Source organism: Pristiophorus japonicus, chromosome 6, assembly GCF_044704955.1.
Source record: "Pristiophorus japonicus isolate sPriJap1 chromosome 6, sPriJap1.hap1, whole genome shotgun sequence".
NCBI classification, from domain to species: Eukaryota; Metazoa; Chordata; class Chondrichthyes; family Pristiophoridae; genus Pristiophorus; species Pristiophorus japonicus.
Window position 1 is genome coordinate 32,796,449 of NC_091982.1, and position 20,771 is coordinate 32,817,219.

Consider the following 20,771-nt stretch of genomic DNA (forward strand, 5'->3'; position numbering starts at 1 on the left):
TGTCCTAAATACAACAATATCATCTATAAGAAAATATCCATGCCTCGGTTTAAGGCTGGCTGCGTACTCCAGGTTCACAATACGCCTGTGGAGAAACAGTGGTAGATAGATTTTTTTTTAAAGCCACCAAGGTAGCTAATGTCAGGACATGCAACATTACAATAGAACAGGTTTTCTTGAGTATTTTTTTTCAAATTTTCCTTCCTTTTTTGACAACATAAAAAGGTTTAACATTATATATTTCAACACTACATCATGGCCCACCACATGGTGCAAAAAAAACATCTCTCGACATTGACCATTACTTACTCACAAGTTTGTCCTTTAAGCTCTTCAGTCAAGCAGAAGCTCTCAGAGCTATCCCCCAGGCCACTTGCATCTTCACTGCTACACTAGCATCAGAAGTGGCCTGGAAGGAACTCATCTGATCAACCATTTAACCAAATAATTCTACAGCTCAGGAGGCCATTCAACACAACATTCCTGTGCCGGTTTTCTGAAAGAGCTTCACTTAATCTTATTTCCCTACCCTTACCCCATATCTTTTTTAATTTTTCTTTTTCACATATTTATAGACTTCCTTTTTAAAAGCGTTCCACAATCTAACCCTCAGTTAAAGAAACCTTTGCCCTTATTGCATTTTTGTGTGATTTTAAATGTTTTCCCCTTCCCCACGCCCTCCACCTCCATTATCAATTCACTAGCCACAATCATTTTTTTTCCCTTGCTTACCTTCTCAAAACTCCTCAATTCTGAGCACATTTATCACATAGAAACATAGAAAGTAGGTGCAGGAGTAGGCCATTCGGCCCTTCGAGCCTGCACCACCATTCAATATGATCATGGCTGATCATGCAACTTTAGTTCTCCATACCCCTTGATCCCTTTAGCCGCAAGGGCCACGTCAAACTCCCTTTTGAATATATCTATGAACTGGTCTCATCTCCTGTTTCTTTCGTCTATCCTCATAACTAAAGCCTCTCATCGCCAACATCATAGTGAATCACTTCTGTACCCTCTCCAAGGATTTGGCATCCTTCCTCAAGTAGAGCACCCAAAACTGGACACAATGTTTAAATTGCAGCTTAACCAATGACTTGTGCAAGTTTATACTTTTGTGCCTCCGCTTACAAAACCTAAAATTTCGCAGGTTTTTTTAAAGCTCAAATCAATTTGTTCTTCGTGTAAAGGTTTGTATATCTTTATTCCCAAATCTCTCTGCTTGTGTACTCCTTTTGAAGTTTTATATTTTAATGTATATTTTGTCGTCTTCTTCTTTGCAAAATGTAGTATCTCTCATTCTCTGCATTAAATTTAATCGGACAGGTATCTACCAATTTTATTGACCGAACCATACCTTCCCGGAGCCCTCTAAACAAATTAACCAAGCTACCTAATGTTGTGCCACCGACAACTTTTCATATTGTGGTCCCTATACTTAAGTCCCGATCTCAAATAATATATGCATCTTATATAACTTTAAGAATACTAACATCAATATGTATGAAAAAAATACATTAGTAACTACTCTCTATTTCTTATGTTTTAACTTTTTACCCATGCGGACATATCATCTTTAACACTGTGAGCCTTAATTTTATCAATTTATCCAGTCCTTTGGCACAGATGCTATATCCAACAGCATTGAACTGCTTTTTCCGCTCCGATTTCCCTCAGCATTCTAGGATACAAGCCAGCAGGGTCCACTTCTCGGTTCAATCAACTTTATTTTATTACTTCATTGTCTATATTTATCCAATCTAATTGCTCCAACTCCTCCACTTGTACCTCATCATTCTTACCATCACATTCATCCATGAAAGTCGAGGCAAAGTACTAATTAAGTATCTGTACCATTCTTTCATCCACCTATTGTGACTTTAAAAACTTTAGTTTATAAAATCCCTTACTTTTTCTTACGTTACTGGCCAGCCTTCCTAAATCCGTTATATTTTCTACGCTTTGCTTGATTTTGATTTCTCTATTCATTCAAGGAACTTCAACTATTGCTTCAATTCCTTTGCTACTTGTGGGATTATCTCTAGATTGTACCCAATAACCTCCTGTGGAAGTTTCCCATTGTCCACCAACTGATCTTCCAATTTATCTGGACTTATTCCTTACTACATTATTGAAAGTTACTTTTTAAAGCAGTCATGTACTTTTATCTTTAACTATCTTTATCGATGTATGTCCAGGAGGTTGGACTGGAAAAAGTAAATGAGAAGATGCAAATAAATTCATTATCTTCAAGAAGAGTGAGGGGTGGGGGAAGAGAAGAGAGAAACAGTCTTGCATACCTTAGCTATGCAAAACTCTCTCAAAACTTGGTTCTAGTGAAAAGTACATGCAACTAACTTAACAAATCATTCAGGAAACACAGCTGCGATAAGTTGAATGCTTGGACAGATGAAAAGGCTCTTCAAAAAAATTGCAGATCACACAAGATTAGAACAATGCAGGCATAGTAATTTCAAACCCACTGCATCACTATTTTTTATTCATTCTTCAAACACCATACCTTATATTAGCACCTCTGAAGACTCAGCAGTTAACGATGCCTGGTGTGGTACGAACCACACAAAAGATGAAGGTGCCACATTCAACCTACAGTCCTAGGTAAGTTAGCTGATTTTTTTCCAGGGCAGTTATAGGGCATTACATTTGGATATGGCACCCCTGGGCTAAGAAAGGGGAAATAAAAATTCACCCACGACAATCTGTACACTCAGGGAAATATTGATCACACATCTCTAGTCTATAGGTGTAAAACCATCAATTCTTTTAGCCAGGGGTAAAAGAGGAGAAAAAAAGTAAGTTGTGAGGGTGAATGCAAGAGCCAGAAAACTAATGATATGCAACTTCCTACTGACCTTGAAGTACCACAGTAGGTATTTGCTTTTGCATTCCTCCCCACAGAAATCCCATGTATTTCCATCCAGCTCTTTGGTCACTGCCCTCTGACAGGTCTGGGAACAGTAAGCACACGTGATGCAGCACAAGCCCAGGTTTTTGGTAAAGTCCTGCTTATAAAGAAGCACACAACCTGCAGACAATGCACACGAAGAAAGAAAATTAAACAAAGTCAAAATTACTGCAGCAAATCAATTACATCCACTGGCACAGAGGGAACCAAACACGTAGTGTTTGTATGGGCAATGCTCATTTTAAAAGTTATTTTTTCTCTTTTCCCAATTAGACTCTCCTTGTAACTTCCATCATATAGGTTGAACGTCTTGTCTGGCACCCTAAGGATCTGACCGGTGCCAAAACAGAGAATTTTCCAAACCACAGGTGATCAGTGCTGGTGATTGCTGAGTGAGGGAGGAGAGATGGGGAATGTTGGCGATTGGTCATTTCTCTGTCCGTCTCAGGTCGGACATTCCTTCACTGCGCTGTCAAGTCCCACAATAAGGAAGCAGAGTGAGATGCTGAGCGCCACGGGAGCAATTAACAGTGAGCGGCAGTTCCACCACGGATGCCGAACCACAGATGTTTCCGGACCAGAGAGTCCCAGGCCGGAGAGGTTCAACCTGTACTTGCAGGTAGCTTGTTCCCAAGCTTTCAACAGCACTACACAGAAATGACAATTAGGATGTGAACAAGAGGAAAACACAGTATGGCAAAGCATGGAGTGAACCCAGTCAATGGTTGGGCCACGACAGATTGGCTCCAAAGAGACACCACCTCCCCCCGCCACTATCAATGCATCAGCTCCAGAACACAAAGTGTTCTTTCATATCAATGACATTACCAGAGCAGTTTGCAAACAAGACAAGCGAACATGGCAGTTGGGATGGGAAGTGCCTACATTTGTGTGAACAAAGACAGATCTACCTACTTGAGACTCGCCTCCGTTTTTCAAATTGATAAGCATCTGCCACATACTACCACAAGTGTATTCTTGTGAAATAGTTTGTCAAAACCATGCAATGACCATACATATTTGCACATCTTGACACTAGTAGTCAGTGCCATACATGATCTAACAAAGGTCCTGGGACAAGGAAACTACATGCAGCACTGCCTACTAACATCAAGATGGCACTTTCAAATTAATGGTAGCACTTATTATCCCAAAATAGTTATATACTGTGGGTGTGAAGGATGCTGATGAATTAAACAATTTTAAAATTTTACAGAACATAAAAACATAAGCAATAGGAGCAGTAGGCCATTTGGCCCATCGAGCCTGCTCTGCCATTCAGTAAGATTATGGCTGTTCTGATTTTGGCCTCAACTCCACTTCCCTGCCCGCTCCCCATAACCCTCGACTCCCTTATCATACAAAAATCTGTTTACCTCCACCTTAAATATATTCAATGACCCAGCCTCCACCACTCTCTGGAGTAGCGAATTCCAAAGATTCACGACCCTCAGAAGAAATTCCTCCTCATTTCCATTTTAAATGGGCTAACACCTTATTCTGAAATGTCCCCTAGTTCTAGATTCCCCCACAAGGGGAAACATCGTCTCTGCTATCTACCCTGTCAAGCCCCCTCAGAATCTTATACGTTTCAATAAGATCACCTTTCATTCTTCTATACTCCAATGAATATAGGCCCAACCTTTCTTCATAAGACAACCCCTTCATCTCAGGAATCAACTTTGTGAGCCTTCTCTGAACTTTCTCCAATGCAAGTATATCTTTCCTTAAATAAGGTGTACAACAGAATCAAAAGGCATCAAGTTTCATCGATGCTGAGTTAGCTGATCTCATCCAGGAGTAATAGTAGAGATGCAAAAATTGGTCTCTGCTCCTCTCTGGGATTACGAAATGCCGGGGTGGGGTGAGGGGGGGGGGGGGGGGGCAAGAATCTACCTGACGCTGAATGATAACCAACGATCTGTGCTGGAAAAAGGTTCATGTCGACACTGAGTAAGAAAAGGATCAGGCTCAGTTAGCGAATTTACCCCCACACACAGCTGAAAGACTACCAACATTTCCTCCTCCCACACACAGTTGAATAACTGGCCAACACTCATTCACCAACAGAAATCAGAACTCCAGACTATACAAGCTTTTTCTTCAATAAATGAGGTGGGGGAGAAAACAGAGGTTAGTAATCAACTAAACTTTAGTCTTAAAGTTTGAGTGAATTTTAAAAGTTAGCCTGGGAGCTACACAACCTGGAAAAACAGTACTAGATTGATACTGCTGCCTACTCAGCCAGTAAGGTTTATTCTGAACCTGGGAGGCTTGAGTTGAGTAGCAGACCAGTCCAGAACACTAAACTGCATTAAAACAAAATTCCTTCTGTGGTTAAATAAGTTATCCAACTGCAACACCATCAAACCTGTTCGCAAAACATTTAGTTGAAAGATTTTTCTAAAACTTAAAAAAAACTAAACAAATCTATTTTAAGAACAGCCCTTTGTATAGAACCCTTAATGTAAAAAGTATCAATAGGTGGTTTAAAGGGCAGAGGGAGGTTGGGGAAGAAAGGGAGACAAAACAATAGATAAAGAAATGGACAAGCAACAAAATAGTTTCTTTTCCCCCCCAAAAAGGAGCGGCGGGGAGAGGGGGCAGGGAGAGAGGATGCAACGCGTAAAAGACCAGTCAGAGAACTGAAAGGCCCAGAAGGGTACAGGAGCTTTGAGGAACTCGCAGAGATAGGGTGCAGCAAGATCACAGACAGAGTTGAAGGCAATCATGACGATTTTAAATTTAATGTGTTGGGGGACTTAGAGCTAACATAGGTCTACAAGGATGAGAGTGACAGGTGAGCAGGACAAAATGTACAGTTGAGTTTTGGACCAGATGGAGTTTGAGGAGTGGAGAATGGGAGGGCAGTGAAGAGGACTTTAGTGAAATCATATTTACGGGTGACAAAAGCATGGGTAAGGGCTTCAGTGAAGGAAGGGCTGTAGCAAGACTTTTATTTTTTTTTTAAACGCAGGAAGTTGCTATGATCTGAAATACACTGCCTGAAATAACTTTCAAAGGGGAATTAGATGAATACTTGAAGTGAAAAAATTGCAAGCGTATGGGGAAGAACAGGGGAATAGGATTAATTGGAAAGCTCTTTCAAAGAACCAAATGGCCTCGTGCTGTATCATTCTATGATGAGGGCAATGCTAGAGATAGAAAAATTCAGTGTTGGTACACGATAGGGCATAGGGTTGAAAGCCAAGTTCATGGTTAAACAGGAACCCAAGGCTTTGCAAGGTCTGATTCAGTTTGAATGAGTGACCAGGAGGGGAGGGGGGAGCAGGGGGGCTGGAGTCAGTGTAGCAAGGGAATAGTTTGTAGCAGGGACCAAAAACAATGGTTGAAGCCTTTTTGATATTCAGTTACTAAGTACTGACATCCAAGACTAGGTCCCAAAAGGCAGCCCAACAGCACAAAGGTTGAGATTAAGGGAAGTAGTTGCAAAGTAGAGCTCAGTGTCATCAGCTTATATACGAGATCAGCCAGCATGCAGATGCGGAGAAAGTGGACCAATGGGGGGGGAAAAGAGATGACATGGTCAATATCAAATGGTGTAGAGGTGCAGAGGACAAAGAGGGATAAATGCACTCCAATTTGACTAAACAGGGTACGTGTGTGACTTTGATCTGGGCATTCTCAATACGCGAAGCAGGACAACAGCTGGACGAGATTAATGTTAGAATATTGAGTTTTCAAAAAGAGGGGCATAACTAGAGGCAATGCCATGTTTGAGGACTTAAGGAGGCTGTAGATGGATTGATACTTGGGAATGATGGGTTTTTGGAGAGAGTTGATGACAGCAATTTTGAATAGGGAGAGGGTCAATGGCTGAGGAAAGTGAGCCATTAACAATGTCAGCTAGCACAGGGCTCGAGGAGTTGTTGAGTGGTTAAGAGTTGAGTGTGGAAGGGTCAAGGGAACAGGAGATGGGTCTCATGGAAGGGATGAGCTTGAAAGAGGCAGAGGGCAAGATGAAGGGAAATTAGAGTAACGGGCAGTAGACAAGAGGTCAGAATTAGAGGGTGGGAAGGCGAAGAGAGAAGCTCGAGACAGAAGCAACTGTGTGGACATTCTCAACTTTAAAAATAAATCAATGAGCCCTTCACACTTTGTATTGGAGGTGTGGGTTTAAGGTGATCAACCATGTAGATTATGAGTCTCCTGGGCTGTCCTTGCCCTCCAAGAAAATTCTAGTATCGTAGATGGTTTTGGCTGACAAGAACAAGGCACTGTAACGGTCCACGTGGTTGTGCCAGATCTGGTACAATTAGTGAACTGACTCGAGGGAACAAAAATGATAACCGCCAGTGGAATGGCAGGGATGGGAGAGAGATTTGGTGGGAATGAGGGCATTGAAGGCAGAAAAGAGGGAATCTGCAATTATATAATTGAAAAAGATATTGGCCCTGAAATCTCAGCCTCGCCGGGTCCGTATGGCAAGGCCTCGTAAAAGCCGATTTGCGGCGCACAATGCACACGCGCCGAAAACCGACTTTTGCGATCGGTCGACAGATTCTCCGCATTCCCGCAGGAAGGACATTCACGTGGGAGAGACTGGGCTATTTGCCCGTCTCTTGCCCAGCGAATGTCCTTCAAACTCTTGCGCCTAGCAGGCGCATAGCCTACTTTTACCAGCGTAAGAGTTTTAAAACATAATAAAATTTAAAAACACATTGCTAAAAACACATTGTCCACGAAGATAAGTTTATTTTAAACCCGATTAAAACACTTAAAAAAATAAATAAATAAAAATCCAAACAATATTTTCTTTTTCGAAAACATTTAATTAACTTTCATTTCAATTAATGTTAAATGAGGGTTTTTTTTCTCATTTTTTTATGTTGTGTTTGGGTGTTTATGGGGTATTCTCATTGATAGTAATAGGAACTTGGATACAGAGTTCCCATTATCAATTAGAATCCTGTACAGTGATTGGTTGCCCAGTCCCACAAGACTCCAGCTTCTGCGCCCGTATCTCCAAGACGTGGATAAGCTGCGAAGTGTGGGAAGAAACGGCTTCCGACCGGAATCCAAAGCGCCTCCAGGGCCACCAGGTACTTTTGTAGAGAAGTTTCAGGTCAGATGTGATCGTCCGAAGGAAGCCTCTGACTGGAATTTTAGGCCCATTTTATTTTTGGTATGGGTTTGGGAGCCTTCACCCTTTGTATCATGAGGACAAAATTCTACCAATGTGTTTTCTGCATGGGTTGCTCTATTAGTTTCTGAGATCATACCTTCACTACAAAAATTCTTTTCTACTCCTGAAAACTTAATCTTCTCGTGTAGTATCTTCTCCTGTTTGCAATATTCACAGATCGACACAACACCATGCAGCCTCTTATAATCTTCACAGCATACTTTGCAACAAAACTGCCGAACACTGCCCTAAAAAGTAGAATTAAGACAAAGTAAATATCCAAGCTCAAACAAAAAAAAAATGCCCTCTCCCATTAGTTTTAAATGTAGTTAGTTCCCTCTTTGTTGACTTAGGAGTGGATTACTTTCTTTGCAGTTTAGAATATGAAGATACAATAGTTTTTTTTAAAAACAAAAAACAAAGCATTCAAATCAATTTCCACTTAGCCAAAAATGAAAAAAATCCATGTAAACTCATTGTCTGCTCTGAAATTCACCTGCTACAAGAGAAAGTGACAACAGGATCAGGACAGACAACCCATTTGACTTTCTTTAAATATAAAAAGTGTCCTGTATCTAGCTACAGTTCATTTTCCACCCCAAGAACACCCTGTGTGTAGATTCAGTTTGGTTCAGTGGTAATCCTCTTGCCCAAGTCAGAAGTTCATGTTTCAAGCCCCACTCCAGGACTTCAACAGATACCCTGGGCTGACACGCATGTGCAGTATTAAAGAGAGTGCTGCCCTCTTTCAGATAGATGTTGAACAAGCAGAGAGTGCCTCAGTTTAAGTGGATATAAAACATTTTATGGCATTATTTGAATGCTCTCCCCTTATTCTATCCAACATTTACCCCTCAACCAACACTCTCAGAACATATTATTTGGTTGTTTATCTGCTGTCTGTGGGTCTTTGCTGTTCAAATCAGCTGCTGCATTTGACTACAAAACAGTAAATATGCTGGAAAATAATTCAAAGCGTGCAGAGCAATTTGGAACGTTCTGAGGATAAGAAAGACGTTACACACACACATACAAATACGTTCCTTCTTTCTTTTCCTCTGCATGTTTCTCTGGCTGCACTTTATCTGCAGGGGACATACGGCCAGGTCCTTTACCAATGCCTTTTTTTTTTTGCTGGCCAGCAGGAGAAAGACACTAGCAATGGCTCTCTTTCCAGGACCAGACCAGTCCTCACAGTGCTGGCAGCAAGAAACATGAAACCAGATCAGCTGAACAAAGTTCATGTAAAACATGGTAAACTGGACAGGAAGTCCCACGTTCGATCTCTGGTCTGTGGGGGAGTGAGCTCATCTCAGTCTGCTTGGTAGAGTAATGCTTCCTCGGCCTGATCTGATCTTGGGCAAGTCAAGAAAGGAATGGTCCCTGCTCTTAATTGTTCTGCAGTGACTTCTACTGGAAAAGCACATGCTTTTAGGCAATAATAAAATCAGATTGGCTGTGATGCACCACTTCAAGTAACAAGCCAACACTAATTAAGCTCGCACTTCAAGAATGATGATTTCAGCCACTGTAGGGCTGCGAAACTGTTCGCCACACAAACTTTTATTTTTAAGCCGAGACGGAGTATGGGGAGTAAATCGTAAGTAAACTGGAAGCCGAAAAAGAGGGAAAAAAACTAAATGTTAATTTTTTTTAAAAACTTTTGTGAATTTAGATAGGTCTTCCATTTTTTTTTACATATTATATAAACTGTAGCCAAAAAACTGCTGCACTTTACCCTTGCTTTAATAAACGGGTTGAAGGATATCACAAACAAGCAATGAGTGGGGATTTCACAAGTGAAGAGTGATTAAGAACTAAATACAGAGCCACAGCATTGCAAGCACAGTTCGGGACATAACCTGCATTCTATATTTCCAATTAAATGTAATAACGTGTCATAGCATGTTTGCACCGTGCCGATTTGTACTATTTTGATGGCCACTCTCATCATGGAGGTCCATACTTACGTATTTAGTTCTCAATTTCTATGTAGGATATTCTGCAACCCCACCCCCCTTTTCATGCTTTACTACCTTCACCAGAACACTATTTTAATCTCTCCCTTTAGTAGTAAACATTTCGCAAGATGAAACCCTGACCCATTAGAATGCAACTACTAAAAAGAGGACAATAAATACAGGACGGGAGCTATTACTATCTAATCTTGAAACTTTATACACTCCTCCAGCACTATGCAAATATAGAATGCACGAACAAATGATCATTGCCCTTACCTGCCAGTCCAATATTTCCGGTTTCCCATTAAAGATATTGTGGCAGTACGTACAGTTAAGTTGTATGCTGCCTTCAGGGCTGGATTGCTGCAACGACAAATTTTTAAAATTAATTGAAAAATAAAGTGACCAGGAATGAATACTCCGAAGGCTGGGTATTTATGGACCATACGTCTGATGAGTCAAACCGTAAGGATTTAAACATATCTGAATTTCATCCCTTAAGCATCACATGGTGCTACAAATTGCAATGAGCATGACCATTGAAACAATAATGCTGATTTTTACATTGTTAAATGTACACAATAGAACGGAACACCACAAGAGCACCAGATGACTAGTCAATCAATCCACCCCACCTCCAAATATCAGTCACAACAAACATTGCTCTGAATTGTACTGCCCCCACAGCAAGCAGTTAATTTACATTTCACTTCATCCAAAACTTTCTGTACCCAAAATAATCTGGCCCATTGCCCTTCAGAAAATAAACTGGTGATTCTGTGTCAGCTCTATGCAGCTCAGAACTTTTTAAATTGTTGAGTTTTACAAAACAATACAAATTTTTTTCAAGTCACAGAAAGACAACCAAATCAGCATTTCCAGCAAACTGTTATACATACTGTGGGGACAATGGTTATACTGAATTTATTTGAACAGTCCAAAGATCCAGCATGCTTTGCAAGAAGTCCTGATTAGAGCTCAACATAACCACAAAATCAACACTACAAGCTGGATCTGGGGTATCAAACATACCACCTGTAGTCTGTATCTGGCTCGCGGAACAGTTTAGTCCAGTGTGCTGCACTTAAGGTTGCTGAGTCTATCAGAATAGGAAACAAATCTCCCAGATGCGGCTTCTAACCATCCAGAAGAACTACACCATTTAAATTTCACACTGCAATGCTGATTTCAAGCGGCCGACAGGACACCTAAAAACAATGAGGAACAATATGGCGGCATCCATGCGGCCGCCAATTAGGTGCTGGTCCCTGCACCCAGAAATTAGTATACATTGCGGCGGTTTTATGCCCGAGAGACAGACGAAACGCATACCAATTTCGATCAGAACCAGCACAATCATACCATGCAAGCCCAAAAATCCAAACTACCAATGTAACACTTGACATGCTTTGCTGCTGGAAGGAGAAAAGCAACAGTGGAGGGCAGAGAAATCAAGGGCAAAAATAAAAAAAGGCCACATTACAACATAAAAGGATAGTGTTAAAAAAACAAGCCTGAAGGCTCGGAGTCTCAATGCGAGGACCATTCATAATAAGGTGGATGAATTGACTGCGCAGATAGCGGTTAACGGATATGATGTAATTGAGATTACGGAGACATTGCTCCGAGGTAGCCAAGGCTGGGAACTCAACATCCAGGGGTATTCAAAATTCAGGAAGGACAGACAGGAAGGAAAAGGAGGTGGGGTAGCATTACTAGTTAAAGAGGAGATTAACACAATAGTAAGGAAGGACATTAGCGTGGATGATGTGGAATCTATATGGGTAGAGCTGTGAAACATCAAAGGGCAGAAAACATTAGTGGGAGTTGTGTACAGACCTCCAAATTTGTTGGCCTTCATTGCGAGAGCGATGGAGTACAAAAGCAGGGAGGTCCTGCTGCAACTGTATAGGGTATTGGTGAGGCCGCACCTGGAGTACTGCGTGCAGTTGGTCGCCTTACTTAAGGAAGGATATACTGGCTTTGGATGGGGTACAGAGACGATTCACTAGGTTGATTCCGGAGATGAGGGGGTTACCTTATGATGATAGATTGAGTAGACTGGGTCTTTACTTGTTGGAGTTCAGAAGGATGAGGGGTGATCTTACAGAAACATTTAAAATAATGAAAGGGATGGACAAGATAGAGGCAGAGAGGTGGTTTCCACTGGTCGGGGAGACGAGAACTAGGGGGCATAGCCTCAAAATACGGGGGAGCCAATTTAAAACAGAGTTGAGAAGGAATTTCTTCTCCCAGAGGGTTGTGAATCTGTGGAATTCTCTGCCCAAGGAAGCAGTTGAGGCTAGCTCATTGAATGTATTCAAGTCACAGATAGATAGATTTTTAACTAATAAGGGAATTAAGGGTTATGGGGAACGGGCGGGTAAGTGGAGCTGAGTCCACGGCCAGATCAGCCATGATCTTGTTGAATGGCGGAGCAGGCTCGAGGGGTTAGATGCCCTACTCCTGTTCCTAATTCTTATGTTATGTTCTTAAATAGTAGTAGGGAGGTTGGAGATGGCATCAAACAGGAAATTAGGGTACAGCAGTTATCATGGGTGACTTTAATCTGCATATTGATTGGGCTAACCAAACTGTTCGCAATACTCTGGAGGAGGATTTCCTGGAGTGTATAAGGGATAGTTTTCTAGACAAATATGTCGAGGAACCAACTAACGAGCAGGCCATCCTAGACTGGGTCTTGTGTAATGACAGTATTAATTAGCAATCTGGTCATGTGGGGCCCCTTGGGGGAAGAGTGACCATAGAATTCTTCATTAAGATGGAGAGTAACACAGTTGATTCAGAAACTAGGATACTTAAAGAACTTAAAGAAAGGAAACTTCCGACGGTATGAGACGTAAATTGGCTAGGATAGACTGGAGAATGATACTTAAAGGGTTGACAGTGGATAAGCAATGGCAGACATTTAAATATCGCATGGGATGAACTATAATAATTGTACATCCCTGTCTGGCGTAAGAATAAAAAAGGGAAGGTGGCTCAACCATGGCTAACGAGGGAAATTAGGGAAAGTGTTAAATCCAAGGAAGAGGCATATAAATTGGCCAGAAAAAGCAGCAAACCTGAGGACTGGGAGAAATTTAGAATTCAGCAGGAGGACGACAAAGGGTTTAATTAGGAGGGGGAAAATAGAGTATGAGAGGAAGCTTGCAGAGAACATAAAAACTGACTGCAAAAGCTTACACAGATATGTGAAGAGAAAAAGATTAGTGGAGGCTAATATAGGTCTCTTGCCGTCAGAATCAGGTGAATTCATAATAGGGGACAAGGAAATGGCAGACCATTTGAACAAATACTTCGGTTCTGTCTTCACTAGGACAGACACGAATAACCTCCCGAAAATACTAGGGGAATCGAGGGTCTAGCGAGAAGGGGGAACTGAGGAAAATCCTTCTTTGTCAGGAAATGGTGTTCGGGAAATTGAAGGGAGTGAAGGCCGATAAATCCCCAGGGCCTGATAGTCTGCATCCCAGAGTACTTAAGGAAGTGGCCCTAGAAATAGTAGATGCATTGGTGGTCATTTTCCAACATTCCATGGACTCTGGATCAGTTCCTACAGATTGGAGGGTAGCTAATGTAACCCCACTTTTTAAAAAAGGAGAGAAAACAGGGAATTATAGACCGGTTAGCTTGACATCGGTGGGGGGAAAATGCTGCAATCAATTATTAAAGATGTAATAGCAGCGCATTTGGAAAGCAGTGACAGGATCGGTCCAAGTCAGCATGGATTTATGAAAGGGAAATCATGCTTGACAAATCTTCTAGAGTTTTTTGAGGATGTAACTAGTAGAGTGGATAAAGGAGAACCAGTGGATGTGGTGTATTTGGACTTTCAAAAGGTTTTTGAAAAGGTCCCACACAAGAGATTAGTGTGCAAAATTAAGGCACATGATATTGGGGGTAATGTATTGACGTGGATAGAGAACTGGTTGGCATACAGGAAGGTAAGAGTGGGAATAAACGGGTCCTTTTCAGAATAGCAGGCAGTGACTAGTGGGGTGCCGCGGGGTTCAGTGCTGGGACCCCAGCTATTTACAATATACATTAATGATTTAGACGAAGGAATTGAATGTAAAATCTCCAAGTTTGCAGATGGCACTAAGCTGGGTGGCAGTGCGAGCTGCGAGGAGGTTGCAGGGAGACTGTGAAAAGGTTAGGTGAATGCACAAATGCATTGCAGAAGCAGTATTATGTGGATAAGTGTGAGGTTATCCACTTTGGTGGCAAAAACAGGAAAGCAGATTATCTGAATGGTGACAGATTAGTAAATGGGGAGGTGCAACGAGACCTGGGTGTCAGGGTACATCAGTCATTGAAGGTAAGCATGCAGGTACAGCAGGCAGTAAAGAAAGCAAATGGCATGCTGGCCTTCATAGCGAGGAGATTTGAGTATAGGAGCAGGGAGGTCTTACTGTAGTTGTACACGGCCTTGGTGAGACCACACCTTGAGTATTGTGTGCAGTTTTGGTCTCTTAATCTGAGGAAGGGCATGCTTGCTATTGAGGGAGTACTGCGAAAGTTCACCAGACTGATTCCCGGGATGGCAGGCCGGCCATATGAGGAAAGACTGGATCGGCTAGGCTTAGACTCATTGGAATTTAGAAGAATGAGAGGGGATCTCATAGAAACATAAAATCCTGAAGGGACTAGACAGGTTAGATGGAGGAAGAATGTTCCCAATGTTGGGGGAAGTCCAGAACCAGGGGTCACAGTCTAAAGATAAGGGGTAAGCCATATCGGACCAAGATGAGGAGAAACTTTTTCACCCAGACTGTTGTGAACCTGTGGAATTTTCTGCCACAGAAAGTTGTTGAGGCCAGTTCGTTGGACATATTCAAAAGGGAGTTAGATGTGGCCCTTACGGCTAAAGGGATCGGGGGTATGGAAAGGCGGCGGGAATGGGGTACTGAAGTTGCATGATCAGCCATGATCATATTGCAGGCTCGAAGGGCCGAATGGCCTGCTCCTGCACCTATTTTCTATGTTTCTAATCACCGTCCTGAAACCTGCAGTTCACATCACCACCCATTCTTCCCTCACACTTCCTCCTTCTCCCCATACCACTCCCTCATTTTTCTTTTTTCCCTCTTTATCGTAGTCACCAGTGATGCTCCACTATACTCTGCACAGCCCAAGCAACAACATCCAGCTTCTTCTCAGTCAGAGGCTAACAGTGCACTGAAGGCTAGCCTGCAAAATTCCCCAAAAATGTCCTCCTTTTCCGTTCCTTCACCAGCTGAACAGCCAAATGTGTACAATACATCACACCACTTAATATGGGATTGCATCTCATCGAAAACCAACTTGATTGCACTGCAACTAATTCAAAACACATGGGCCAAGATTTTGCTGTCAGCAGTAAATAAACGGCACTAGCTGTTAATTACAGAGACTTTCTAAGGGCTTTTGCACTGGAACTTCTGGTGATTAGAAATCCAAAACAGCGTGGTGCCCTCTACAGGGGGGATCTGGGTGGACAGGACAAGCAAATGTATGAGCAACTTCTGCAATGCATAAGGGATTTGCCCGACATCAGTTCTGATGAAAGGTCATCAACCTGAAGTGTTAACTGTTTCTCTCTTCACAGATGCTGCCTGACCCAAGTATTTCCAGCATTTTCTATTTTTATTTAAGCAACTGTGTTAGCCAATCAGAGTGAAGAATCTTGACTGAGACCCATAAAGTTTCAACCCGGAAATGTAAAGTAGAATAATTAATTCAATGTCAAATCATGCACAGACGCGAAACAAAGAGAGGGAAGGCAAGACCCCAGTTCTCCTTCCCTCCCTTTGTTTCGCGTCTGTACATGTTTTGGCATTGAATTAACTATTCTACCTTACATTTCCTGGTTGAAGAGAGATGAGACACAGAAAAAGTACAAAAATATATATATTTTTAAATCTCCAACATTAATTAAAATCTGAAGGATTGAGACTCCACACTTATAAAAGTTAATTTTCAGTGCCAGAGCCAGTAGTAATAAAGACTCCTCACACTATTAAAAATTTGTTTACACTTGAATGGATAAGCGCTAACTTTCTCTGGCAGGTTTAGTATGCATCTATCATGGATATACTCCAACTTCACGCCCTCCCATGTATTTGAATGGAGAGTCTCTCAGCGAGATACTGTTTTCGCGAAGCTTCTGGAGGAGCAGAGCAACTCGGACAACTTCCATATTTCATCTTTAACTGCGCATGTGCGGTCGTCGGAAGTTGCTGTCCAATTTACTCCCAACAGCGAGTGCTGATAGCTGCCCACTTCAAGCTCATGCTGCACTGCGTCTCCTGTCTCAACATGTGGGCAGACACAAATAGCTACACCCCAGATCGAGCGACACAGGGTGGCTTGCTCTAAATCGTCACCTGGCAAATCTTACTACTCACTCGTAACCAGATATTGCATCATAACTCAAATTCAAATTTTTTAAAGAATAAATCTTGCCATTATTTCCCATTCCTAATTGCCCCGAGGGTATTAAGAGCCAATCGCATAGCAATGGGATTGGAGTCACTGTAGGCCAGATTGGGTAAGGGTTGCAGGTTCCCATCCCTGATGGACATTAGTGAACCAGTTGGAGGTTTATGGCAATCCGGTGGCTTTCTTGGTATTTTTCTGGTGGTATTCCACAAGTTATTAGTTTTATTGAATTCAGTTTCACAACTTTAACATACTGAGATTTGAACTCAGGATCTCTGGTTTACTAGCCCAAACCGTGACCACTACACAACTGTGTCCACATTACCAATGGGGTCTCTGTCTGCTCAGAATAGTGCCCTGCCTGAACCAGAATAGATGCCTCTTAATTTGGCCCCCAGTACTGGAATATTGGCAGAAAGGTTGACATTGCTGGATTAAAAAGAAATAGGCTCTGGCAGGAAAAAGGAAAAGGATTGACAGGAGACAATTGAGAATGTAAATTTCATACTTAATTCTTCAGTAGTCAATACCAAACTAAGACACAAACCCATGGCTGAAATGCAGTTTAACTGTACTTGAGACAGTGTGTTTTGTTTGTCTTTTTTTTTTGCACTCTGCAACCCTCCATTTCCAGCAGATTACTACTCAATGTCTGGTTCCACTGCTCCAGTTAGTGGCCTTTCTTTCAAGCACTGTGCTCCACATTCTGGAATTCTGTCGCTTTTGCCACCTTCCTAACTGCCTCCTAAAAAAAAAACAGGTTTTGATACAGGAAGGATCCACACCTAAAATCTCAACTGTTCTCTCCACAGATGCTGCCTGACCTGCTGAGTGTTTCTTGCATTTTCTGTTTTTGGTTCAGATTTCCTGTATCTGCAGTTTCTTTTGACTTTTTGTTGCTAAAACTCTCCTATTCAACTGTGCTTTCAAATTTCCACTTCCGCCTTTTCCAGATTATGGCTTCTGATACATTTTCTCGATGTAAGGAATGTATCAGTGAAAATAAGTAATTGCTACAGCCTGTACTTTGACGGGTTGCCCATTTGTTGTATCAAAAAGGGGAGATAAACAGCACTGCTATTAAAATTAAAGAGGGTTTACTCCACACATATGCCACTTGCAAGGAAAAGTTCAATCTGAATGAAATACCGTTCATAATCAAACTACTTACTTCTCATTCATCCTTAATAAGATCACACTAAAAATATATTTAAACAAAGCTTAATTTACCTGAAAATTAGTCCAGCAGTTGGGGCTGCAGAACTGATGCACAACCCGGTCTGTCATGTTGTAATAAACCCGCTCCGAAAGACTCTTTTTACAAAACCTGCATTTAGATTTGGGTGCTGTAATAAAGACATATTCAAATCACCAACTTCTGCAGGCACAGAAAATGAATACTGTTCAGCTCATTTAAAAGTGGTGCATGTGTGTGTGACAAGAAAATTCTACTCAACGACCCCAGAACCAGTGGTGCAAAGCGAAATATCTTTACACTGTCTTTCACTCGCTCTCGTAATATTAAGTTGAAATGCTGCCCAAGTAGAAGTGGTGACAAGAGCTGGCCAAAGGCCAGAAATTTAGAACTGCATCATGAAGCTCCACTCCAGGGTGGAAGTGAAGAAGTCACTCTGAGCCCACCATTCCTATCCATGGTGTCACGTAAGAGGAAAGCGCAAAATAAGAACATGCTTCCACCTAGCAGTTGATTTTCCCTGATTTACTCTCCTCCAAATTTGGGCTCGTAACACTTACATGAAGTCTGATCTTGTCCTCATCCAACGTCCATATACGTGCACTTTCCAATGGAGGACACAGGACAGTAATCAAATTGGTAATATGAACCAATATTGAAGGAATACAGGTTGAACCTCTCCAATCTGGCACCCTCGGGACCTGACCAGTGCTGGACCAGAGAATTTTCCGGACCAGAGGAGGTCACGCCAACCCTAGCGTTGTCAGCAGTACCCTAGAGGCCAACTGACAAGTCGTTAACTTTGTAAAACTGCCAAGAGACCATGTTGAATACCTGGTTTGTAGAATATACTATTACAACAATGTGTTATCCTTTGTTTTTTTTTAATATGTGTTCATCAAGTTGAGTAATTTTTTTTTAAAGTATGGTGTATAAGAAAAACACGGAAAGGCCGATCGCTGTATTTACACAGATCCCTATACGCGATAAAGCACTTGGGTGCCCACGAAAGCCGATTCCTCCAAACGGCACAGAAATCAACCAAAGCAAAAAAGGCTGAAAGCTGCCACAGATCTGGGGCACAACCACCGGTGAGCGGCCCTTGGGCCCAGTGACATCGTTGCTCACCCCTCTCAACAACACCCGCTCCCAGCTGCCGTTCACCTTTTTGATGTTGGACTTGGAAGCCGGATAGGAATCCTTTTTATACACTACAGAGTGCGCAGGAACACTGCTGGGTCAGAGAGGAGGTGAGGGCTCAACCGGGTGCCAGGTGAGGGGATCTTTATTTAAACAGGGTACTGCTGACAACAACCCACGTCATTCCATCCCTATGGGAACCTACGGCTTCTCCTGATCCCAGCCCCATTTTCAGGCATGACGGCTGTGAAGCATTGCTGTCGACATGAGGAAATCATTCGCCAATTTCATGTATAAAACGACGTCACTGGTGCCCTGAGGGCCGCCCGCCTGTTCACCGGTGTTTGTGCCCCAGATCTGTGGCAGGTTTCAGCCTGTTTTGCTTTGGTTGATGTCTGCGCCGTTTGGAGGAGTCGGCTTTCGTGGGCACCCAAGTGCTTTATCGCATATAGGGATCTGTGTAAAGACAGTAATCGGCCTTTCCCCGTTGTCTTTCTTACTCTCCATACTCTTTTAAAAAAAAATTACTCAACTTGATGAACACAGGACACAGTGCAGGTCGTGACCCCCGCCAGGAACGATGCCAGACCAAAGAGTCCTGGACGAGAGAGGTTCAACCTGTACCTCTTTTTAATTACAATGGGTTTGAAATCTTTGTGCTGCAACTTACAAGCACATACATCATACTTATGTTACGCCACTGCCCATCTCATCTACAGTAAAAGGATACAAAAGCAATTTGTTCACAACCACATATCCTTAAAGGTTAAAAATACACCTCCTAAGATATTATCTAGCCACCCTTCTCCTCCAAATAACAATACCCTGGTTAAACCAAGCTCATCTAATTCCCAACAGTATGCACGTTTACCAGAATAAGGACTTTGTGTGGTGGGAGCACTGCAGAGAAAGCAAAGTCACAAGTTAATCTAAAGCCAAGTCAATGCCTTCATCATAGGTGAAAGACGCCTCAATACATTTTTGATGCATCTCTCCCAAACTTGGGGCTGAGGATTTTGATCTTGGTCTTCCTGTCTAAAATCTGCCCACTCCTTCCAAGACCAACAGCCTCCACATCACATTAACTACTGTTCTTTTATCAGTGATCTTCATCCAGCCATTGCCTCAGTAAAAAGAGCTGTGTGTCCTTTCACAGTGGACATTGCATCCTAAAATACTCAAGACAACATTGGATACCAAGAAAAATGTTTCATTTAAAAGCAACATCTTTCCTCAAATCAACATGTAAAACACACAAGGCAGAAAAAAAAATAAGCTGCAGTACCTATTGTTCCAGACTGTTTTACTTTATACGAAGTGATGCAACACAGTGAACAGAAGAAGCCCATCTTCCCAGTGGTATCCACATTTGCTATCATGTCGAAGTTCTTACCCAAAGTTTTGCACCAAGCACAAGGAAGCACTTTAGTGTTTTTCTGAGGGAAGGAGAGAAAAAAAAAATTGATGTCAAATAATTGGCTATTCACAAATAATTACATAACAATGAATTGGGATATATGTCAATATTACTTTGTTACTTTGTTATACAACTGCATAAAAATAAATGTTCTGGTCCCCCAGTGGTTCATTTAAAGCTGTGCCTAACCTGGTACTAAAAAGTAGGCACACTGCAGTTGACAAGCACAACTCTAGGCTACAATTGTAAAGGAGAGAGCGCTTGTGTTACTATTCTGTTGTAAAATGTGGATGTCGAGCATGGACAGGATTGGGATGGAAGCAGATTCAATAATCATTTTCAAAAGGCTATGGGAAAAGGGTAGGGGAGTGGGACTAATTGGATACCTCAAAGAGCCTGCACAGGCATGATGGGCAGAATGGCTACCTTCTGCGCTGGATCGATTCACGAGACTGATTCCAGAGATGATGGGGTTACCTTATGATGATAGATTCAAAAGGGAGTTAGATGAAGTCCTTACTACTCGGGGGATCAAGGGGTAT

At 42.1% G+C, this 20,771-nt stretch overlaps 1 protein-coding gene across 11 annotated transcripts in view; it reads right to left on the bottom strand.

Moving 5' to 3' along the window:
* LOC139265606 (zinc finger MYM-type protein 3-like) overlaps positions 1-20,771 on the bottom strand; it is a 133,990-nt gene that overhangs the window by 43,036 nt on the left and 70,183 nt on the right. For all 11 annotated transcript variants that reach the window (XM_070882736.1, XM_070882738.1, XM_070882732.1 and 8 more), the window contains 5 exons: positions 20,098-20,248; positions 17,708-17,823; positions 10,310-10,396; positions 8,170-8,320; positions 2,874-3,046 (listed from right to left, as the gene is read on the bottom strand). In XM_070882736.1, the coding sequence (XP_070738837.1) occupies positions 2,874-3,046; positions 8,170-8,320; positions 10,310-10,396; positions 17,708-17,823; positions 20,098-20,248 (678 nt within the window). The remainder of the gene's footprint in view (positions 1-2,873; positions 3,047-8,169; positions 8,321-10,309; positions 10,397-17,707; positions 17,824-20,097; positions 20,249-20,771) is intronic.